Genomic DNA, 17,877 nt, shown 5'->3' on the forward strand with positions numbered 1-17,877 from the left:
TGAACTTAGGCAGGCTGATTCTGAACCTTCAAATCAGAGCATTTCTGGCAATGCCCTTGTCATATGCAGACTACAGCCTGCAGGCCAAAACCAGCATTTTCCAGTTTTTCTGTAATTTTTAGATGTTTTAAGTGGTTGGAGAAAATCTCAAGAAGAATATTTTGTTTCACATGAAAGTTATACAAAATGCAAATTTCAGTGTCCATAAAATAACGTTTTATTGGAGCACAGTCATGCTCGTTGTTTCTGTATGGTCTTTGGCAGATTTTGTGCTATGGCAGAGTTGAGTTTTGAAACTGTCTGGCCCTTAAAGCCTAAAGCAGAGCATATTTTCTATCTGGCCCTTTGCAGAAAAAGTCTGCTCCATATTTTGCATTATAGCAGTAGTTCTCCAGCTTGAGCTTGCATCATATCACCTGAAGGGCTGGGCCACAACCTTGAGAACTGTTGTAGACTAGTCTGCCTCCTACGAGCAGGTGCCAGGGCTGGCTTGGTGAGCGCTGTGCCCGAGTACCCAGTGCAGGCTCTGGCACACAGCAGGTGCTCAATAAATGTATGTCGACTGAATCAGTGAGTCCATGTAGGCCATGAAGAGTAGAAATGGAACACTCCAACTTTTCACAGGGAGACAGAGGACATCAAACCTTGGCTCTGTGGTCTGAGGGTGCCCGGCATCCAAGCTGGGACCTAATGTCATCCCATCTTTCTTAGGAATAGGCCTAGAAATGTGATCTAACCAAATGGCTGCCCCTCTTTGAGCCTCAGTCTCCTCCTCCCTGCAGTAATTCCAATTCTATCACCTTCCTCTGATGCTGGTGCAAGGTGTGAGGTATCTGTGAGGCCCCCAGGTAAGCCCAGGGGTCAGGCACTCAGCTCAATATGTATCCTGGGGGCTACACTGTTACCATTCCTGGACTAAGTTACTGAGCCTTTGAGCTGAAAGTGCTACGGGCTATTAGGAAACTTGGAGGAGCTGTGGGGAGGAATAAAACATCCATCCATTCACTTAGTAAAAACTTATTGGGCACCTACTGTTTTTCAAGCGCCGTTCTGGGTGCTGGGGATACAGCAAGGAACAAAACAGACAAGTCCTACAGCTGACATCCTAGCTTTAAACTTTTACGTAGGATCACTCCCGATTTACTCAGGTTAAGGAACTGAGCTGTAGAGAGACCATGGAGGTTTCGAAAAGATTATCATCATCGGCAGCTGTGGAGCTCTGGTAGCCTCCTGATCCCAAAGCTTCCCTTCGAGACAGAGAAACAACAGGTCAAGTCCGGTTGGCAGACCTGGGGTGGGCAGGCCTCAGTCTTCTTACTTGCTCCATGGGTAGGTTGTGAGTGGCCCCAAGCAGGACTCAGTGGTCTCAACCAGAGCAATGGGCATCGTCGCGGGCCGGGCCCCTCCTGTGCCCCGGCCTCCTCTTCCCGGCCGGCCCCGCCCCCGAGGCCACGTGACGCGTGGGGGTTTTCCCGTTTCCCTGGCGTGACGTAACGACAGGGTGCAGGCCAATGAGCGCGCAGGCCGGCGGCGCCGGGGAATTCCGCCGCCCCGCCCCCGCCCGCCGCCCGCCCGGCCCGGCCCGGCGCCCCCCGCAACCCGGGCGCCGCGCGTCAAGCCCGGCCTGCGGCCCCAGCCCCTGCGTCGCTCTCCCGACCCGCGATCGTCCGCCAGACCGTGCCACCTGGCCGCTCGGCCTGCCCGCGTGTGTGTGTTTTGGTCTGGGCTGGCCTCCGGGCCGTCAGTCCCCACTGGTTGGGCCATGCCGAGTCGCCGCGTCGCCAGATCGTCCGCTGCGCCGGAGCTGGGGGCCTTGGGTAAGAGGGGCCGGGGTTCAGGAGAGGAGTCTGGGGCGGGACTGGAGATGCGGGAGGCCTGGGGTCCTGGAGTGGTCTAGGGGTTCCTACAGGAGTCTTAGGGGTTTTGCGGGGAGAGTGTGACGGTACCGGGGACACTATATCAAAGGGAAGGAAGGAGGCAGAGGATGGTGACCGGGTCCGGTCCAAGGTAAGAGAGAGACGTCCCACTAGAGAGTGAGAAGGGGGCGGGGCCTGACCCTGAGGCAAAGAAGGGGGCGGGGCCCGACTACGAGAGGGGAGGGGCAGAGCCTGACTCGGCGAAGGAGGAGCGGGAGCTGCTCCTGAGGGACTGGGCGTGGCCAGACACAGAGAGGGAGAAAAAGGAGAGGCCTGGCCCACAGAAGGGGGCGGGGCCTGACCATGAGTGCGAGAAGAGGGCGGGACCTAAACTCAAGCAAGGTCTCACCTACTCAGAGTAAGGGGCGGGGCTTAAGGGAGATACGGGGGCGGGGCCGTACTCGGAGAGGGAGAAGAGGCGGGCCCGACTCTGGCAGAGAGAAGGGGGAGGGCCTGCTCTGAAAAAAAGAGGGCGGGGCTGACTCAGAGAAGAAAGAGGAGGTGGGGCTTGCCTTTGGAGAGAAGTGGCAGGGTCTGAGGGAGAAGGGGACGGGCCTGACACTGGAAAAGTGAAGAGGGAGGGTCTGACCCTGAAATAAGGAAGAGGGTGGGGGCTTTCCTAACTGAGGCTGAGAAGAGCTCCTCCAGGCCCTTCTCAGCCTTCTTAAGGGAGAGAAGGAGCAGGGCCTGAGTGTGATGAAGGATGGGGTGACTGACAGAAACTAGGGAACCTGTCCATGAGTTAAGGAAGGAAGGCCGGACCATGCGGGCTAGAAGGGTGAGGGGCATGCTCCAAAGGGGCGGGGCCAGGAGAGGAACGGGGTGGGGCTTGGGAGATTCTCTGGTTCTCCCGTCGTATTTCCATCACCTCCTGAGACATGCCTCCATCCCTGCAGGGGCCGCGGACCTCTCCTCGCTCTCGCTCGCCGTTTCCAGGACCACGGGTGAGCAGCCCTCCACAGTTCCTGCCCATCTGCACGCTCAGGATGGGGCAGGAGGAATCCTATGGAGGTGGCATTGTGTACGCCTCTGTCTGGGGGTTTTGCGGAGGTCTACCTCAGCTTTCCTCAGCCTGTATCCCTCCCTGCCCATTGAGATGGGGTCCCCAGATGCCCCTACCTCCAGGGTGATAGGGAGCTGGGGAAGTAAAACTAACCACCTATTCACTCTCTAAGAGAGTCCTCTTTAGAAATTCACTATGGTAGTGCAGAGCGTAATAATTACATACTGGTGCCACCACCCCTTCACTGTAAGTCACTTCCCTTCTCTGGGCCTCAGTCTTTCTCATCTGTAGGATGGGCATAATATCAATGCCTCAGAGGGACCGAGAGGATTCAATGAGCTGATACAGCTAAACAGTATCAGCATTAAAGCAATAACAGTATTAAAGCAGTGTCTGGCACACAGTTAAGGGTCACCCAGAGAACTGTTAAAACAGAGTTTTGGGCCCCACCTCCAGAGTTTCTGATTCAGTAGCTCCAGGATGGGCTCTAAGAGTTTGCATTTCTAGCAACTTCCCAAGAGATGTTGAGAACCACTAGTCTATAAGGCCCCTCATCCTGTGCCATCCAAAATTCAGTGCTGCCCAAGGAAATGCAGAAGCATGGCCAAAGGATGACATCATCTCTCATAAATGTGCTGGAATTTGGAGGGCAGGGATTGAGTCCTGCCACCAGGAAAACTCAGTGGCCCCAGTGGGCTGGGTCTGAACCTCTCTCTGGAGGTAAAATCTTGGGATGGACCCCAGAAGTGCTGGCGTGGCTGTGGAGGAGGCCCTGCGGGTTCTCTAAGAGGTTCGTGAGTTTGGGAGATAGTGAAAGGTGGGAGATGGCATTGGGAACAGGTACTGCCAAGCACTGGTTCTGGGCAAGAGCAAGGTTGAGACTTTTCTGACCCAAGACCTAGATCTTTGGTTTCTTTCAATTGAGAGTAATTTCTGACGTTATCCATTCAGCAGATATTTATTGAGTTCCAATTGCATACCTGGCCCTGTGCTGGGCAGTGCTGAGCACTCAGCAGTGACCAAGACAGCCCTGGCTCTGCCCTCACAGGGTTCCCTACCTAGATGTGGAAGCAGATATGTACACAATGAATTAAATGTAGGATTATAAAATGTGATAAAGGCCCTAAACAAATCTTGGGATCAGTGACACCTAAATAGCATGGTGGGGATGGGAGAACAACTGAGATAGACTGGGAGGGAAATTTTCCCTCATTTTGATGGGCCAAACACATACTGGGCCCTGGGTATACAGTGGGGATGGGGCAGGTGTGTTTCCTACTCTCTGGTGTTCACAGTCTACAGGAGACAGATATGAATCACTCTAATATAAGGTCATGTCAAATCCTAGCCAGTGCCATGAAAATGATAAAACCAAGGCACCTAACTGTGAGTGACTGGAGTGGGGGTTCTGGGGGCTATCTTGGATAAAGTAGTCAGGGAAGACCCATCTAGGAGGTGACATTTGACCAGGGACCTGAAAGTGGAGGAGGAGGCATGCAAAGGTCTGAAGGAAGAGCATTCTGGTAGAGACCAGCCTGTGCAAAGGCCCTGAGGCATGAAAGACAGCTGCTCAAGTGTGGCCCATCCTGGCTGGCCCTGAATGGTGGCAAGTTTGTGTGGGAGTTTGGGAGGGGGGCAGGTTGTTATCTGAGCTGAGCCCTGAATAAAGAGAAGAAGTCCCTAACATTTCCTGGATGAAAGAGGATTTTAGATAATAATAATAATGGCTAAGTTTTATGGAGGGCCTGAAGTGGTCGGACCCTGTGCTAAGCAATTTCCCAGTGTGCTTCTAAATCCTCATGTTAATGCCTGAGATATATCAGACCTTTTTATAGAGAAGGAGGCTCAGAGAGGTTAGGCAACTTTCCCAAGGCAACACAGCCAGAAGTGACAGCCAGGGTTCAAACTAACATCTGTGTGACTCCACACCCCGTGCTCTGAAACCATGTCTTCCAACCTCCCCATTTTGTAGACAGACAATCTGAGGCCTAGAGAGGGGAAGCAATTTGCCCACATCCATAAAATAATGTCTCCCAACACCTTACCCAACAGCAGTCAGCATTTATGTATCGTCTACTATTATGGCAGTACTAAGTGCTTCCCGTATATTAAAGAGCCCAACCAGACAAGCATTATTATTGTGTCCATTTTATAGATGAAGAAACCAAGGCACAAAAAGAGTTTAAGTAATGGGCTCAAGGCCACATGGTTAGCAAGGAACAGAGCCAGGATTTGAACTGAGGCAGTACAAAGCTTCAGCCACAGCTGCCTGGGCCTCAGTTTCCCCTCGCAGCCTGGAAGCTCCTTGAGGGCTCAGACAAAGTCTAACTCATCTTTGGATCCCCAGGTCATCCAGCACGAATGCCTGAGAAGGTGTTTCCAAGTTGAAGTGACTTGAAGTTGGCCCTGCCAGTGATCTGTAGCGTGTCCCTTCCTCTCTCCCAGCCTCAGTGTCCCCATCTACCAAGTGGGGATGTCCTCCCCACCCTGGTGACTTCACAGATCACATGAGATAAGCGGGGTGGGAAGACTGCTTTCCAGGGAGCAAAGGTCTGGCTCTGGGAGCCACTCCCCGAGAGTGGAGGAGGAGGACAGGTCTGGCAGCAGGGCAGGCTGGCAACGATTCAGTGGCCAGTGGCCAACGCAGGCAACCCTGGATGGGGCATCTGGCCCCGGTCTGCCCTCCCTCGCTGTGTGACCCCACAGGCTTGCTTGCTCCCTCTGGACGCCCCTTGTTCTGTCTGTGGAATCATGGGAGGTTGGTTTCCATCCTTCACGGTCCCTTCCAGGGCTGAGCTTTCCTGAGGAGGTGATAAGGGGCTTCCCCAGCATTGCTGTCATTCCCCCCTCAGGAAGTAGGGGCAAATCCCGGATACCGGCTGGGGACTGCTGGGGACTGGCATGGGACGCAGAGGGAGGTGGTTGCTAGAAGTGAAGGATCGGTCTTCCTGGATCTTCAGACACCAGGAAGTGATCTCCCGGGGTCTAGGGTGGGCTTTGGGGAGGGCTCCACCCCCACATTTTGTTTAGAATCTTGGGCATCCATTTTTTTCCCCTGGTGATGAGACCCTAGGCTTTTCCTTAGATTCTCAACACTGCTTCATAATCCCCGATCTAAAGGTTTTTAGGGGGAGGCATTTGAGGGTAGCCTGACCCTGGGACCCCAACATTGGGAGCTGAAGGGAGGGTAGGCCAGGAGGGAGAGATGGGGGTTAGGGCTTAACATCCCAGGGAGTCAGAGCCCAGGATTTCCCAGGATGGAGGAAGGGGGAAGGGCTCCGGGAGGGGATGGGGTTGGGGAATCTGTCTTAAAAGATGAAAGTCTTGACCACTTGCTGGACCTCACCTTTCTCTTTCTCTTCCTTCCACAGATGAATTGGGTGAGTATCACAGGGCAGTTCTGGGGGGAGGCTGGGGAGTCCAAGTGCTCACAGAGAGGGACCTTGGCCTTCCTTGTTGGGGCGGAGGTCACAGTATGACTTCTGGGACTGCTGGGGGATTTTAACAAAGTCATGTGCTCCCAGGGTACTTAGCAATGCTTGACACTTAGTGAAGATTCAGCATAGGCCAGCCATCTTTAATATTAGTTACTGTTACTACAACTATTGTTCATTCCTTCGATGAGTTGTATTGAGCACCTGCTGCACGCCAGGCACCGTTCTAGGCACCGGGGATTCAGCCACGAACCAAAGTCCCTGCTCTCTTGGAACTGATACTCTAGTGGCAGAGACAGGAGGAAAAGGAATAAAGAACAAAATAATGTTAGACTGGGCTAAGGAAATAAACAGCGAGAGGCCTGGGGAAAACACATTAGATTGGGCCTTTCTGAAGAGGTGGGCTGAGACCGGAAGGATGAGAAGGAGCCAGCATGGGTTGAATGGGGGGAAGCGTGGAACAGGCAGATGGAGGAGCCAGTCCAATGCCCTGAAGAGGGAGGGCCGGGCTTGGTGGGTGCAAGTGACAGAAAAGAGGCCAGAGCATGATGACAGGGGGCAGCGGGAGGCAAGAAGCCCAGGACAGAGGGGGCCCGTCCACAGAAGGCTCTGTGGCCAAGGTCGGGGGTGTGGGTTTTGTCTTTGTCCTGTTTTCCTGAGATGAGTGGAGTTTGGGGAGAGTTTTATATGGGGAAGGTGTTGACTTTGACTCTTAGGGAGATGGGAGCCACTGGAGGCTTCTGTTCAGAAGCGGACAGGGTCTGACATCAGATCCCTCTGGCTGTGTTTGGCAGATAGACTGGAAGAGGCGAGGTGGGGAACAGGAGTAGTGGTTCAGATGGAGAATGACGGAGGGTGGCCCAGGGAGGGAGCAGTGGGCGTGGGGACAGGTGGTGGGAACGTAAATGTATATTTGAGGTAGAGGCAGGAGAAGTTCATGGATTGGACATAGTAGACGTGCGATCGTAAGCAGCTGATAAAGATGTGCCTCCTTACAGCTTGAGCACCGCGGATGGTGGTGCTGCCTTCTGAGATGAGAACGGCTTGGGCAGAGCACCTGTTATTCTCGTTGTTATTAAATGGGGGCAAGATGGAGGCAGGGGTACCTGTGACTTGGTTCTACCTTGATCCAGGTGAGAGGTGATGGAGGCATGGGTTCAGGAGCTGTTTCGGAGGCGGGTGGACAGGAGGGTGCAGGAGAAGGAGAAACCAGGCCGACCCCTGGGGTTTTGGGCTTCAAGAACCTGGGGGACGCTATGTGTCTGTTTCCAAGAAGGAGGGCAGGGGCTTTTCTGTGTTCGGAGCTGACGCCCCTGCCCTTGGCCCACAAGAAATATGTCTTGAAGAAATGAACGGACGGGAAAAGGCGAGAGCAGCACAAGTCTGGGGGTAAAAAAAGCCTTTTCTTTGACAATCAGCGTCATCCCTAGGTTTTGCTTCTCCCGCAGAGATAATCGACGAGTACATCAAGGAGAATGGCTTCGGCCTGGAGGGGGCGCAGCCGGGCCCGGGCGAGGGGCTGCCGCGCCTGGTGTCTCGCGGGGCGGCCTCCCTGAGCACCGTCACCCTGGGCGCCGCGGCGCCCCCGCCCCCGGCCACGCCGCCGCCCTGGGGCTGCCCTCTGGGCCGGCTGGTGCCCCCGGCTCCGGGCCCCGGGCCGCGGCCGCACCTGATCATCACCGAGCAGCCCAAGCAGCGCGGCATGCGCTTCCGCTACGAGTGCGAGGGCCGCTCGGCCGGCAGCATCCTCGGGGAGAGCAGCACAGAGGCCAGCAAGACGCTGCCCGCCATCGAGGTGGGCACCAGGGGCGGTGGGACTCGCGTGTCCCCGCCCCGGAGATCCATATGCATGTATTTCATTATTCATGTATTTTATGGTGGTTATTATTATTGCTGTTGCTATTGTTGGAGCGGATGATACCACTGTCACTTGGCCTTAAATTTAAAGGGCATTCAAAGAAAGGCCTTCTTCCCGGCAATTTGACAGTATTGGTCAAAATTATCATTGGTAGCCTCCTGGTTCACCAGTGAGGCCTTAAGAATCAGAGTATCTGGATTCGAATCCAGGTACTGCCTTAGGCAGGTTACTCGGTCCCTCTGTGCCTCCTCCTCTACAAAATGGGATAATACGGACTTCCCTGGCGGTCCAGTGGTTGGGACTCCACACTTACACTGCTGGGGACCCGGGTTCGATCCCTGGTTGGGGAACTAGGATCCTGCAGGCCCTGTGGCGTGGCCCCCCCAAAAATTAAAAAACTGAATAATAATAATAACCAAGCACCTGGGGTTGCTGGGAGGAGTAAATGAGTTACCTATACACGCCAAGTACCTCCAACATGGTGAGTGCTCGAATGAGAGAGCTTCTAGTATTACTAGTATAATTATTATTATCATTATTACTCTTAGGCCGGGCCATTCCACTTCTAGGAACTTATCATGTAGATATGCCTGCATCTGGGTGAAAGAGGGACGTACAAGTTTCTCCCTTGCAGCCTTGTTTGTATAGAGAAGAATTGGAAGTTTCCGTGTTAATCATCAGGGGACTGGTGAAATAATCGATAATCTACCGATTGCAATCCTATGCAGCAGGGACAAATGTATCTGTGTAAGTGTGCAGATAAATATAAATACATACAGTTAATACAGAAAAAATTTTAAATGAAGCCCTCCCTGAGGTACTGATGTGGAAGTATCCATCTCCATGATATATTAATTTTGTTTAAATTGAGGTGCAGAATTTTGTGGGTATTATACAGTTGACCCTTGACCAACATGGGTTTGAACTGGGCGGGTCCGCTTAAACGGGGATTTTTGGGCCTCTCACTGTTGTGGCCTCTCCCGTTACGGAGCACAGGCTCCGGACGCGCAGGCTCAGTGGCCATGGCTCAGGGGCCCAGCCGCTCCGCGGCATGTGGGATCTTCCCGGACCGGGGCACGAACCCGCGTCCCCTACATCAGCAGGCGGACTCTCAACCACTGCGCCACCAGGGAAGCCCAAACGGGGATTTTTTTCAACAGTAAATACGATCCCCAGTTGTTGGAATCCCCCCAGGCGGAACCGCAGAAACACGGATACTGAGGACCAGCTATAAGTTATAGGTGGATTTCCCACTGCAGGCAGGGTCGATGGCCCAGCGCTCCCTCCCCCACTCCCCACATTGTTCAAGGTAAACTGTACTACCGTGTGTGTCAAAAAGAGGGGAACATAAGATTTTCAATTGGTATTTGGTAGTATTTGCGTACAGAAACTCTGGAAAGGAAAACAAATACAGGTGAATTCTTTTTTGGAGGCAGTGCTGAATGGATAAGGTACAGACAAGATTTTCAACTATACCCATCTTTATTTTATTTTATTTTTTATTTTATTTTTGGCTGTGTTGGGTCTTCTTTGCTGCGTGGGCTTTCTCTAGTTGCAGCGAGCGGGGGCTGCTCTTCATTGCAGTGCATGGGCTTCTCGTTGCGGTGGCTTCTCTTGTTGCGAGCCCAGGCTCCAGTAGTTGTGGCGCTGGGGCTTAGGTGCTCCGCGGCATGTGGGATCTTCCTGAACCAGGGCTCGAACCCGTGTCCCCTGCATTGGCAGGCGGATTCTTAACCACTGTGCCACCAGGGAAGCCCTTTATTTTGTTTTAAAATTTTGAATCATATGACGTGGATCAAAACGTTCAAAAGTATGAAGAGTCATGTTAAATTAACATAATTTAAATTAAAATGAACAAAAGTCCCCCATTCCTGCCTCCAGGTTCCCCCCCACCACCCAGAGGTAACCATTGTTATCAATATCTCATGGAGCCTTTCAGGAGTATTTTATGATTAATGATTATACAGGGAAATATATATATACGTATATACTATCCCCCTTTTGTACATAAAGGGGAGCGCGCGTGCGCGTGTGTATATAAAATGTGTGGGGTTTTTTGTTTTTTGGGTTTTTTTGGCTGTGCCACGCAGCTTGCGGGATCTATTTCCCCAACCAGGGATCGAACCCAGGCCAGTGGAAACATGGAGTCCTAACCACTGGACCACCAGATTCCCTTCCAGAAGTTATTTGAGTGACACACATGAAGGAAATAATAGATGAACTGAGTCGTTCTCTACAGCCCTGCTTGTAATAGCGGGAAACAGGAAACAACCAAAATGTCCACCAATAGGAGACTTGCACAATATAGTATCCTATGTCCACACGGTGGGATGAGATGGTAAAGAGAATAAGGCAGCTTCAGTCATGCTGATGTGAGCTCAGCTCCAAGATATATTCTTAAGTTAAAAAAAACACATTTTAGGACTTCCCTGACGGTCCAGTGGTTAAGACTCTACGCTTCCACTGCAGGGGGCACGGGTTTGATTCCAGGTGGGGGAACTAAGATCCTGCAAGCTGTGTGGCATGGCCAAAAAATAAAAGTTAAAAAAAAAAAAACAACTTCTGGAAGTGGGATTGCCCGTCAAAGATAATTTGACGGCTGTTGCCGAATTGCCCTGCTCGGGGGGTTGCATGCATGACTGTCTCTCCCAGTGATTTCTGAGAGGCCTGGTTCCTGTGCCTTTCCAATACGGAGACTTCATGTGTTTCTGGATCTTTGCCCAAGTGTCCGTGGACCCTGAATTATGTCCTCACCATCCCACCAGCCCTGGATCCCGGGCTTATCTGCTCCCTGACCTCCAGCTTCCTCCCTGGTGACCAGCTCTCAGTCTCCTCCAGATTTCCCCATACAAGACCGCCAGAGGGGTGCTGTTAAATTACACATCTGCTCCTCTCCCCTGTTCAGAATCCTCCTTTGGCTCCCTAGCACCCTCAGGAGGAAACCCAAGATCCTCCCTGAGCCTCTAAGACCTTTCATGGTCTGGCTTCTCCTGCCCATTCCCATCCAGCCCTCCTCACTCACCACCATCCAGCCACCAGCCCTTTGCCTGTGCCATTCCCCCTGCCTGGAGTGCTTTCCACCTGCAGCCTGGTCACCTCCTATTCACCCGTGAGGCCTCAACCCACCTCAGGGACGCCATCCCTGACCCCGGCCCCAGGTCCCAGCTTCCTCGTGTGAGATCTGTTTCCCTCTCCTCTTCCTCAGTGGGATTTGTACTCAGAGCTTTACTTGGGGGATTAGCAGAGCAACCCTGTCCTACCCCAACAAGTTTGGATTTTAGGGTCAGAAAGACTTGGGCTTTGGTCCTGGCGCTGCCATTTACCAGCTGTAAATGTAGGGCAAGTCCAGTGCTTCCCTTGGCCTCAGTTTCCTCATCTGTAAAATGGGGATGAAGCTCCTGCCCCCACAGGACACTGTGAGGAAACCAGGGAGATGGCCCAGCACTGGTGTGCAGGACCCCTTACTCAGACAGGTGGTTGTAGTTGTTGTTATTGGATTTGGCTCCAGGCGTTGTGGCCAGAAGTAGCGTGTTAGCGGGACATTCTGGTGAAAAGAACGGTTTACTTTGAAACGTATATTCCATCACTGGCTTTTCAGGAATGGGCAAGTGTGGTACGTTAAGGGGCAATTTTGTAGCCCCTCATTTATCTTTAAGCATTTTGTCTGTTTTTCCAATTTGATAAGGGATATTTTTTCAACTTTATGTCTCAACTTTTTTGGAAAAATTTTAAGCCTATGCAAAGTAGACAAGGATAGCTCAACGAACACCCACATCCTTTTGCCACATTTGCTTTATGCCTCTCTCTTGGTTTATTTTTTTGGCCATGCCGCGAGGCTTGTGGGATCCTAGTTCCTGGACCAGGGAATGAACCCGGGCCCTTGGCAGTGAAAACACAGAGTCCTAACCACTGGACCGCCAGGGAATTCCCAATGCCTCTCTCTTTTTTTTTCTTTTTTTAAAAATAAATTTATTTATTTTATTTACTTTAGTTTTGGCTGTGTTGGGTCTTCGTTGCTGCACGCCGGCTTTCTCTAGCTGCGGTGAGCGGGGGCTACTCTTTGTTGTGGTGTGTGGGCTTCTCATGGCGGTGGCTTCTCTTGTTGTGGAGCACAGGCTCTAGGTGCACAGGCTTCAGTAGTTGTGGCTCACGAGCTTAGTTGCTTCACAGCATGTGGGATCTTCCTGGACCAGGGCTTGAACCCATGTCCCCTGCATTGGCAGGCAGATTCTTAACCACTGCGCCACCAGAGAAGCCTGCCTCTCTTTATATAGACATTTACGGAGGAAGATTTGAAAGTGAGTCAGAGATATGACACTTCACTCAAAATGTTTCAGCCTGTATCTCTCAAGAGCCATGACTTTTTTCTACAATGTAGGACCTTGTCTAATCACAATGCTGTTATCACATTCTAGAAACGTAATATTCATGCAAGAATATTATCTAAGATTAAGTCCATAGTCTAATGATCCCAGCTGACCCCAGATATCCTTTATACCTCTTTCTTTTCTTGTCTGCTTGTTTAAAATCTAGTCCAGGATCACGTGCTGCCTTTAGTTGTCAGGTGTTGCTATGGTCTGAATGTTTGTGTCCCCCACCCTCCAATTCATATATTGAAACCCTAACCCGGAAGATGATGGGGAAGGTCCCTTCCACCATGTGAGGTCACAGTGACACAGTCTGCACCCAAAAGAGGCCCTCACCAGAACCCAATCGTGCTGTCGCCCTGATCTTGGGCTTCCAGCCTCCAGAACTGTCAAGAAATAAATTTCTGTTGCGTGTACGCCACCCAGTTCATGGTATCTTGTCACAGCAGCCCAAACAGAGGAAGACAGGTGTCTTTGGTATCTTTTGACTTGGGTTCATTCCTCAGTCTGTCTTTGCATTTCAGCACAGGGACATTTATGGAGGACAGGAAAGGCGTTTTGTAGAATGTCCCACATTCCGGATTTATTGGCTGTTTCCAGATTAGATCAGGTTATTCATTTTGGTGGGAATACCCCAGCGGTGATGCTGTGGGCCTCTAAGAGTCTCACATCATGGCCATGGGGTGGTAGTTTAATATCTGATGCTGAGTCGGAGCCCGTGGTGAAGGTGGTGTATTAGTCAGCTCGGGCTGCCATAACAAAGTACCACAGACTGCGTGCCTTGAACCACAGGAAGTTACTGTCTCACAGTTCTGGAGGCTGGAAGTCCAAAACCGAGCTATTGGCAGGGCTGGTTTCCTCTGAGGCCTCTCTCCTGGGCTTGCAGACGGCTGCCTTCTCGCTGTGTCCTCACTTGGTCTTTCCTCTGTGTCAGCACTGGTGTGTGTCCAGTGTCAGCAGTGTCAGCACACTCTTTGTGTGTCCAAATTACCTCTTCTTATAAGGCCATGAGGAGACTGGATTAGGACCCACCCTAAGGCCTCATTAATTTACTCACCTCTTTAAAGGCTCTATCTCCAAATACAGTCACATTCTGGGGTACTGGGAGCTAGAGCTACAACATATGAATTTTGGGGGCGTGCAGTTTAGTCCATAACAGGGAGTGACCACCATTGAAAAGGTATAGCTTTCTCTTTGTAATTAATACATTACCTGTGGGGTGATATTTTGAAGCTGTGTTTTCCCCAACTTTTTATTTCTAAGTCTTTCCAGGCAGTTATTCTAGCTTTGTGTTGGTTTTGATTTCAAAGAGTTAGAACAATAAATGTCCAACAATAAGGGGTGACCTGACTCCGAATTTCGATTTAGTATTTTCATCCCCATCTTTTAGAGGAGGAAACTGAGGCTCAGAGAGTGTAAGTTACTTGCACAAGGGTACACAGCAAATTCATTGTAGTAATTACTGCCATTTACTAAGTGCTCTTGTGTGCCAGGTACTTAGTACCTATTTTACAGATAAGGATGGTAAGACCAGAGAGGTTTATCACCAGGTAGAGCCTGGTTTGGTACCAGTTCTGACTGGCTTCAAGGCCTAACGTCTATCCACAATCTTGCATGACATCTCAAAGATGAAAAGCTTTCGTGACTCCCCTGGCGGTCCAGTGGTTAAGACTGCGAGCTTCCACTGCAGGAGCCGGGGGTTCTATTCTTGGTCAGGGAGCTAAGGTCCCACATGCCGCATGGTGCAGCCAAAAAAAAAGGGATGAAAAGCTTTCAGCCTTGCAGAAATCTTGCTTTTCAGAATCTCCTAATGTTACATCAGGGAGCTGGTTAAACTAATGGTTTTAACCCATCTGACTCAATGAAATTTGTCTACTCAATATAAATTGTCTACTCATAATCATCCCTGAAATCCATAATGCCCCAACTTTAGTATGAAGGAGAAATAAAAGGAAAATTATACAGCCTATACAAGCACATTTATTTCAGTATGTAAATGCTCGGGCACAGCCTCAGGGAAATGAAAACAAAGTAGCAGTTGCTTTGGATTTCATTAATACAGCAGCATGAATGCAGCCCGACCCAGCGTGGGGACTTGGCGACTTAAATGCCACACGTCCAGCATGGCCATAGGTGACAGGATTTTCCAAAATGGTGAACAATTGGGAATTCCCTGGCAGTCCAGTGGCGCAGCAAAAAAAAAAGGCCACCAAAGTGGTGAACAATTCTCAGTTCAAATGAAACCAGTCTTCTCTCAATTAACATGGTGATTGCAGTCCTTGAAAATTCAGTGTGTTTGAAAGTTATGGGAAAAAATACTGTACATGTAAAATGGAAGGAGGTTCTGGGTTCTGACCATTTAAAACAGGTTTGTCACTGATGTGAATGTTGGCGGGACATTCAGAGGTCTTGCAGGACTTGTGTGGGACTGTCCTGGTATTGCAGGCTGTGTAGCATCTGTGGCCCTGTACTGCCTGCTGTGGGTCCCGATCCCAGTGTCAACCAGAATTGTCCTCAGTATCCCAAACACCCCCTAGAGGGCAGTACTCCCTCACTGAGACGCACCTGTTCATTGTATTTTATAGGCACCGGCTTTACACATTCGGAGCAGGCTTTTGTGGTTCTTTCATGCCAGTTAGGGCCCTGTGAGTGACCCAGGAAAGCCAAGCGGCCACGTGGGTCTGGGCCCTGTCTCAAGGGGCTAGTTTCTATCTGCTGCCCCACGTGGCTGCTGAGTAGAAGTCCTGCCCCAGTTGCCATAACTTCCCTTTTAAAAAAGAGAATCTGGAAATCTGGAATAACGTGATGTCTCATACTTTTAAAATGTAAGCTCCAAATTTTCCCCAACTTTTTAAAAACATTATTTTATTGAAGTATAGTTGATTTACAATGTTGTGTTAATCTCTGCTGTACAGCAAAGTGATTCAGTTATACATATATATATAAATATATTTATATTTATATATATATATTCTGTTTCATGTTCTTTTCCATTATGGTTTATCACAGGGTATTGAATAGAGTTCTCTGATATACAGTAGGACCTTGTTGTTTATCCATCCTATATATGAGATTGCATCTGCTGACCCCAGACTCCAAGTCCTTCCCTCCCCAACCCTGACCCAACTTTTTATTCTGAAAAAAAAAAAATCCTTTAAATCTTTTTTTTTCTAGGTTTTTTGTTTGTTTGTTTCATTGAGGTATAACTGATATACAAACAAGGCATGTATTTAATGTACACATTTTGATGAGTTTAGGTGAAAAAAATGTTAATCTCCAGAAAAATTAAGAGTACCATAAGCACCTGTGTACCCTTCACCTATACGTACCAGTTGACATTTGGCCCTATTCGCTATATCTGTCACTCTCTCTCCATACACACAAACACACACATACACGCGTGCACAGCGCTCACACACACACAAATACACATTGTGTTTTTTGCGGACCCATTTGCAGATAAGTTGTAAATATCATGTTATTTCACCTCTACATACTTCAATGGGCATCTCCTAAAAATAAGCTCCTGCATGTCTAGGACACTCATTACCATCCCTAGGAAAATTAATAATATTCCATAATATCATCTAATATACAGTCCATACTTAAATTTCCCAATTGTCCCCCAAATGTGTGTTTTATAATTGTTCCCCCCCCAATCCAGGATCCAGTCAAGGATCCTATGTTGCATTTGGTTATCATGTCTCTGTAGCCTCTCTCCTCTTTTTTTTTTGAAATTGAGTTATATTTAATCAAATCTTAAGTGTATAGCTCTAGGAATTTTGACAAATATATATATATATATATATATACACACACACACACTGTGTAACTACCAGCCAGGTCAAAATACATTTTTTGTTCTCTTTTAACCCAAAATATGACACCCGTATTTTTATTGTCTTTCATGTCTGACCAGATGACCACAGTTTGGGCTTTTCTGATGTTTCCTCCTGATTAGATTCCGGTGATGCACTTCTGAAGGGGCTGTCATAGAAGTGACGTGTTCTTCCCAGTCCATCCCATCAGGGGATGCCTGTGTTACTTTGGCCCCGTAGTGGCGACACTGACCTTGATCATATGGTTAAGGTGGTGTCTACCTGGTCTCTCCACAATTAGTATGTTATCTGTGGGCTGTGCTTGGAGACCTTGTGTGCATGCAATGTTTTTAAAGTCAAGTGGCGAAAGAAGGCACATCTGTGGGGCAGCTCTCATGTTATGAGGCCCCCAGGTTGGAAGCCTTCGGTTTAGGATCCTGGAGGGGTCTTCAGCAAACATTCCTCCATCATCGTCGGGGAGAGGGGAGGGGCGGGGAGCTACCAAAGGAGGCTTGGATGGGTGCAGGTGTTTGCAAAGGGACCCCAAGAGCACCTGTCTTCCTGCAGCTCCGGGATTGTGGAGGGCTGCGGGAGGTGGAGGTGACCGCGTGCCTGGTGTGGAAGGACTGGCCTCACCGCGTTCACCCTCACAGCCTCGTGGGGAAAGACTGCACGGACGGTGTCTGCAGGGTGCGGCTCCGGCCTCATGTCAGCCCCCGGCACAGGTACCTGAGCCCTGACCCCTCACCCTTGGTCACGGAGATTTTGAGGGGCTGAGGATCACCCCGGAAAACCTTAGGAGCAGAGGCAGCTTAGCCAGACTCTCCCCACTGCATTTCCTAGATGGGGAAACTGAGGCCTGGGGGCCGTGGAGGGTCTTACCTAGGCCTGGAACCCTGCCGCACACGCATTCACACGCATTATATTTATCCCCATTTTGTAGAGGAGGAAACTGAGGCTCAGAGAGGCGAAGGAGCCCAGATAGCCAATGGCAGAGCTGGAATTTGACTGCAGACCTGACTTAGCTGCAAATCCCATTCTTTCTTTCGCTTTATAATTTATATGCTTTTAATTTAAAAATTTAAAGGTTCAGAAAGGGTATGCAGTGAAAAATAAATTTCCTTCCATCTTTGGTCCTCTGGCCACCAGTGCCCCTCTCTGGAGGCAGCTAAAGATATGCTAGGCATTTATATTTTTTTCCTTCCCTTATGAATGGTAGCAGACATTTGCACCTTGTTTTTATGTTCCAGTACATCTTAGAGATAATTCCCGTCAGTACAGTTAGCGCTGTCCTGTCCTTTTTATTGACTGCATAGTATTCCAATGTGTGGATGCACACAATTAATTAAGTCCCTATGAATGGGCACCCACAATGGTTCCAATCTCTTGTTGCTCTATCACTAACTGTGCTTCAGTGAACAGCTTCACATATATACTCTTTCTTCTGCAGGATGAATTACTAAAAATGAAATTGCTGGCCC

General features: G+C 49.9%; 1 protein-coding gene across 1 annotated transcript in view; it reads left to right on the forward strand.

The window, feature by feature from the left end:
• Nucleotides 1-1,175: 1,175 nt before the first annotated feature.
• RELB (RELB proto-oncogene, NF-kB subunit) overlaps nt 1,176-17,877 on the forward strand; it is a 29,740-nt gene continuing 13,038 nt past the window's right edge. The window contains exons 1-5 of the mRNA XM_049702761.1: nt 1,176-1,222; nt 1,501-1,817; nt 2,813-2,860; nt 7,802-8,148; nt 16,964-17,121. Coding sequence (XP_049558718.1) covers nt 1,176-1,222; nt 1,501-1,817; nt 2,813-2,860; nt 7,802-8,148; nt 16,964-17,121 — 917 coding nt within the window. The remainder of the gene's footprint in view (nt 1,223-1,500; nt 1,818-2,812; nt 2,861-7,801; nt 8,149-16,963; nt 17,122-17,877) is intronic.

This window comes from Orcinus orca, chromosome 20, assembly GCF_937001465.1.
Source record: "Orcinus orca chromosome 20, mOrcOrc1.1, whole genome shotgun sequence".
Taxonomy (NCBI): domain Eukaryota; kingdom Metazoa; phylum Chordata; class Mammalia; order Artiodactyla; family Delphinidae; genus Orcinus; species Orcinus orca.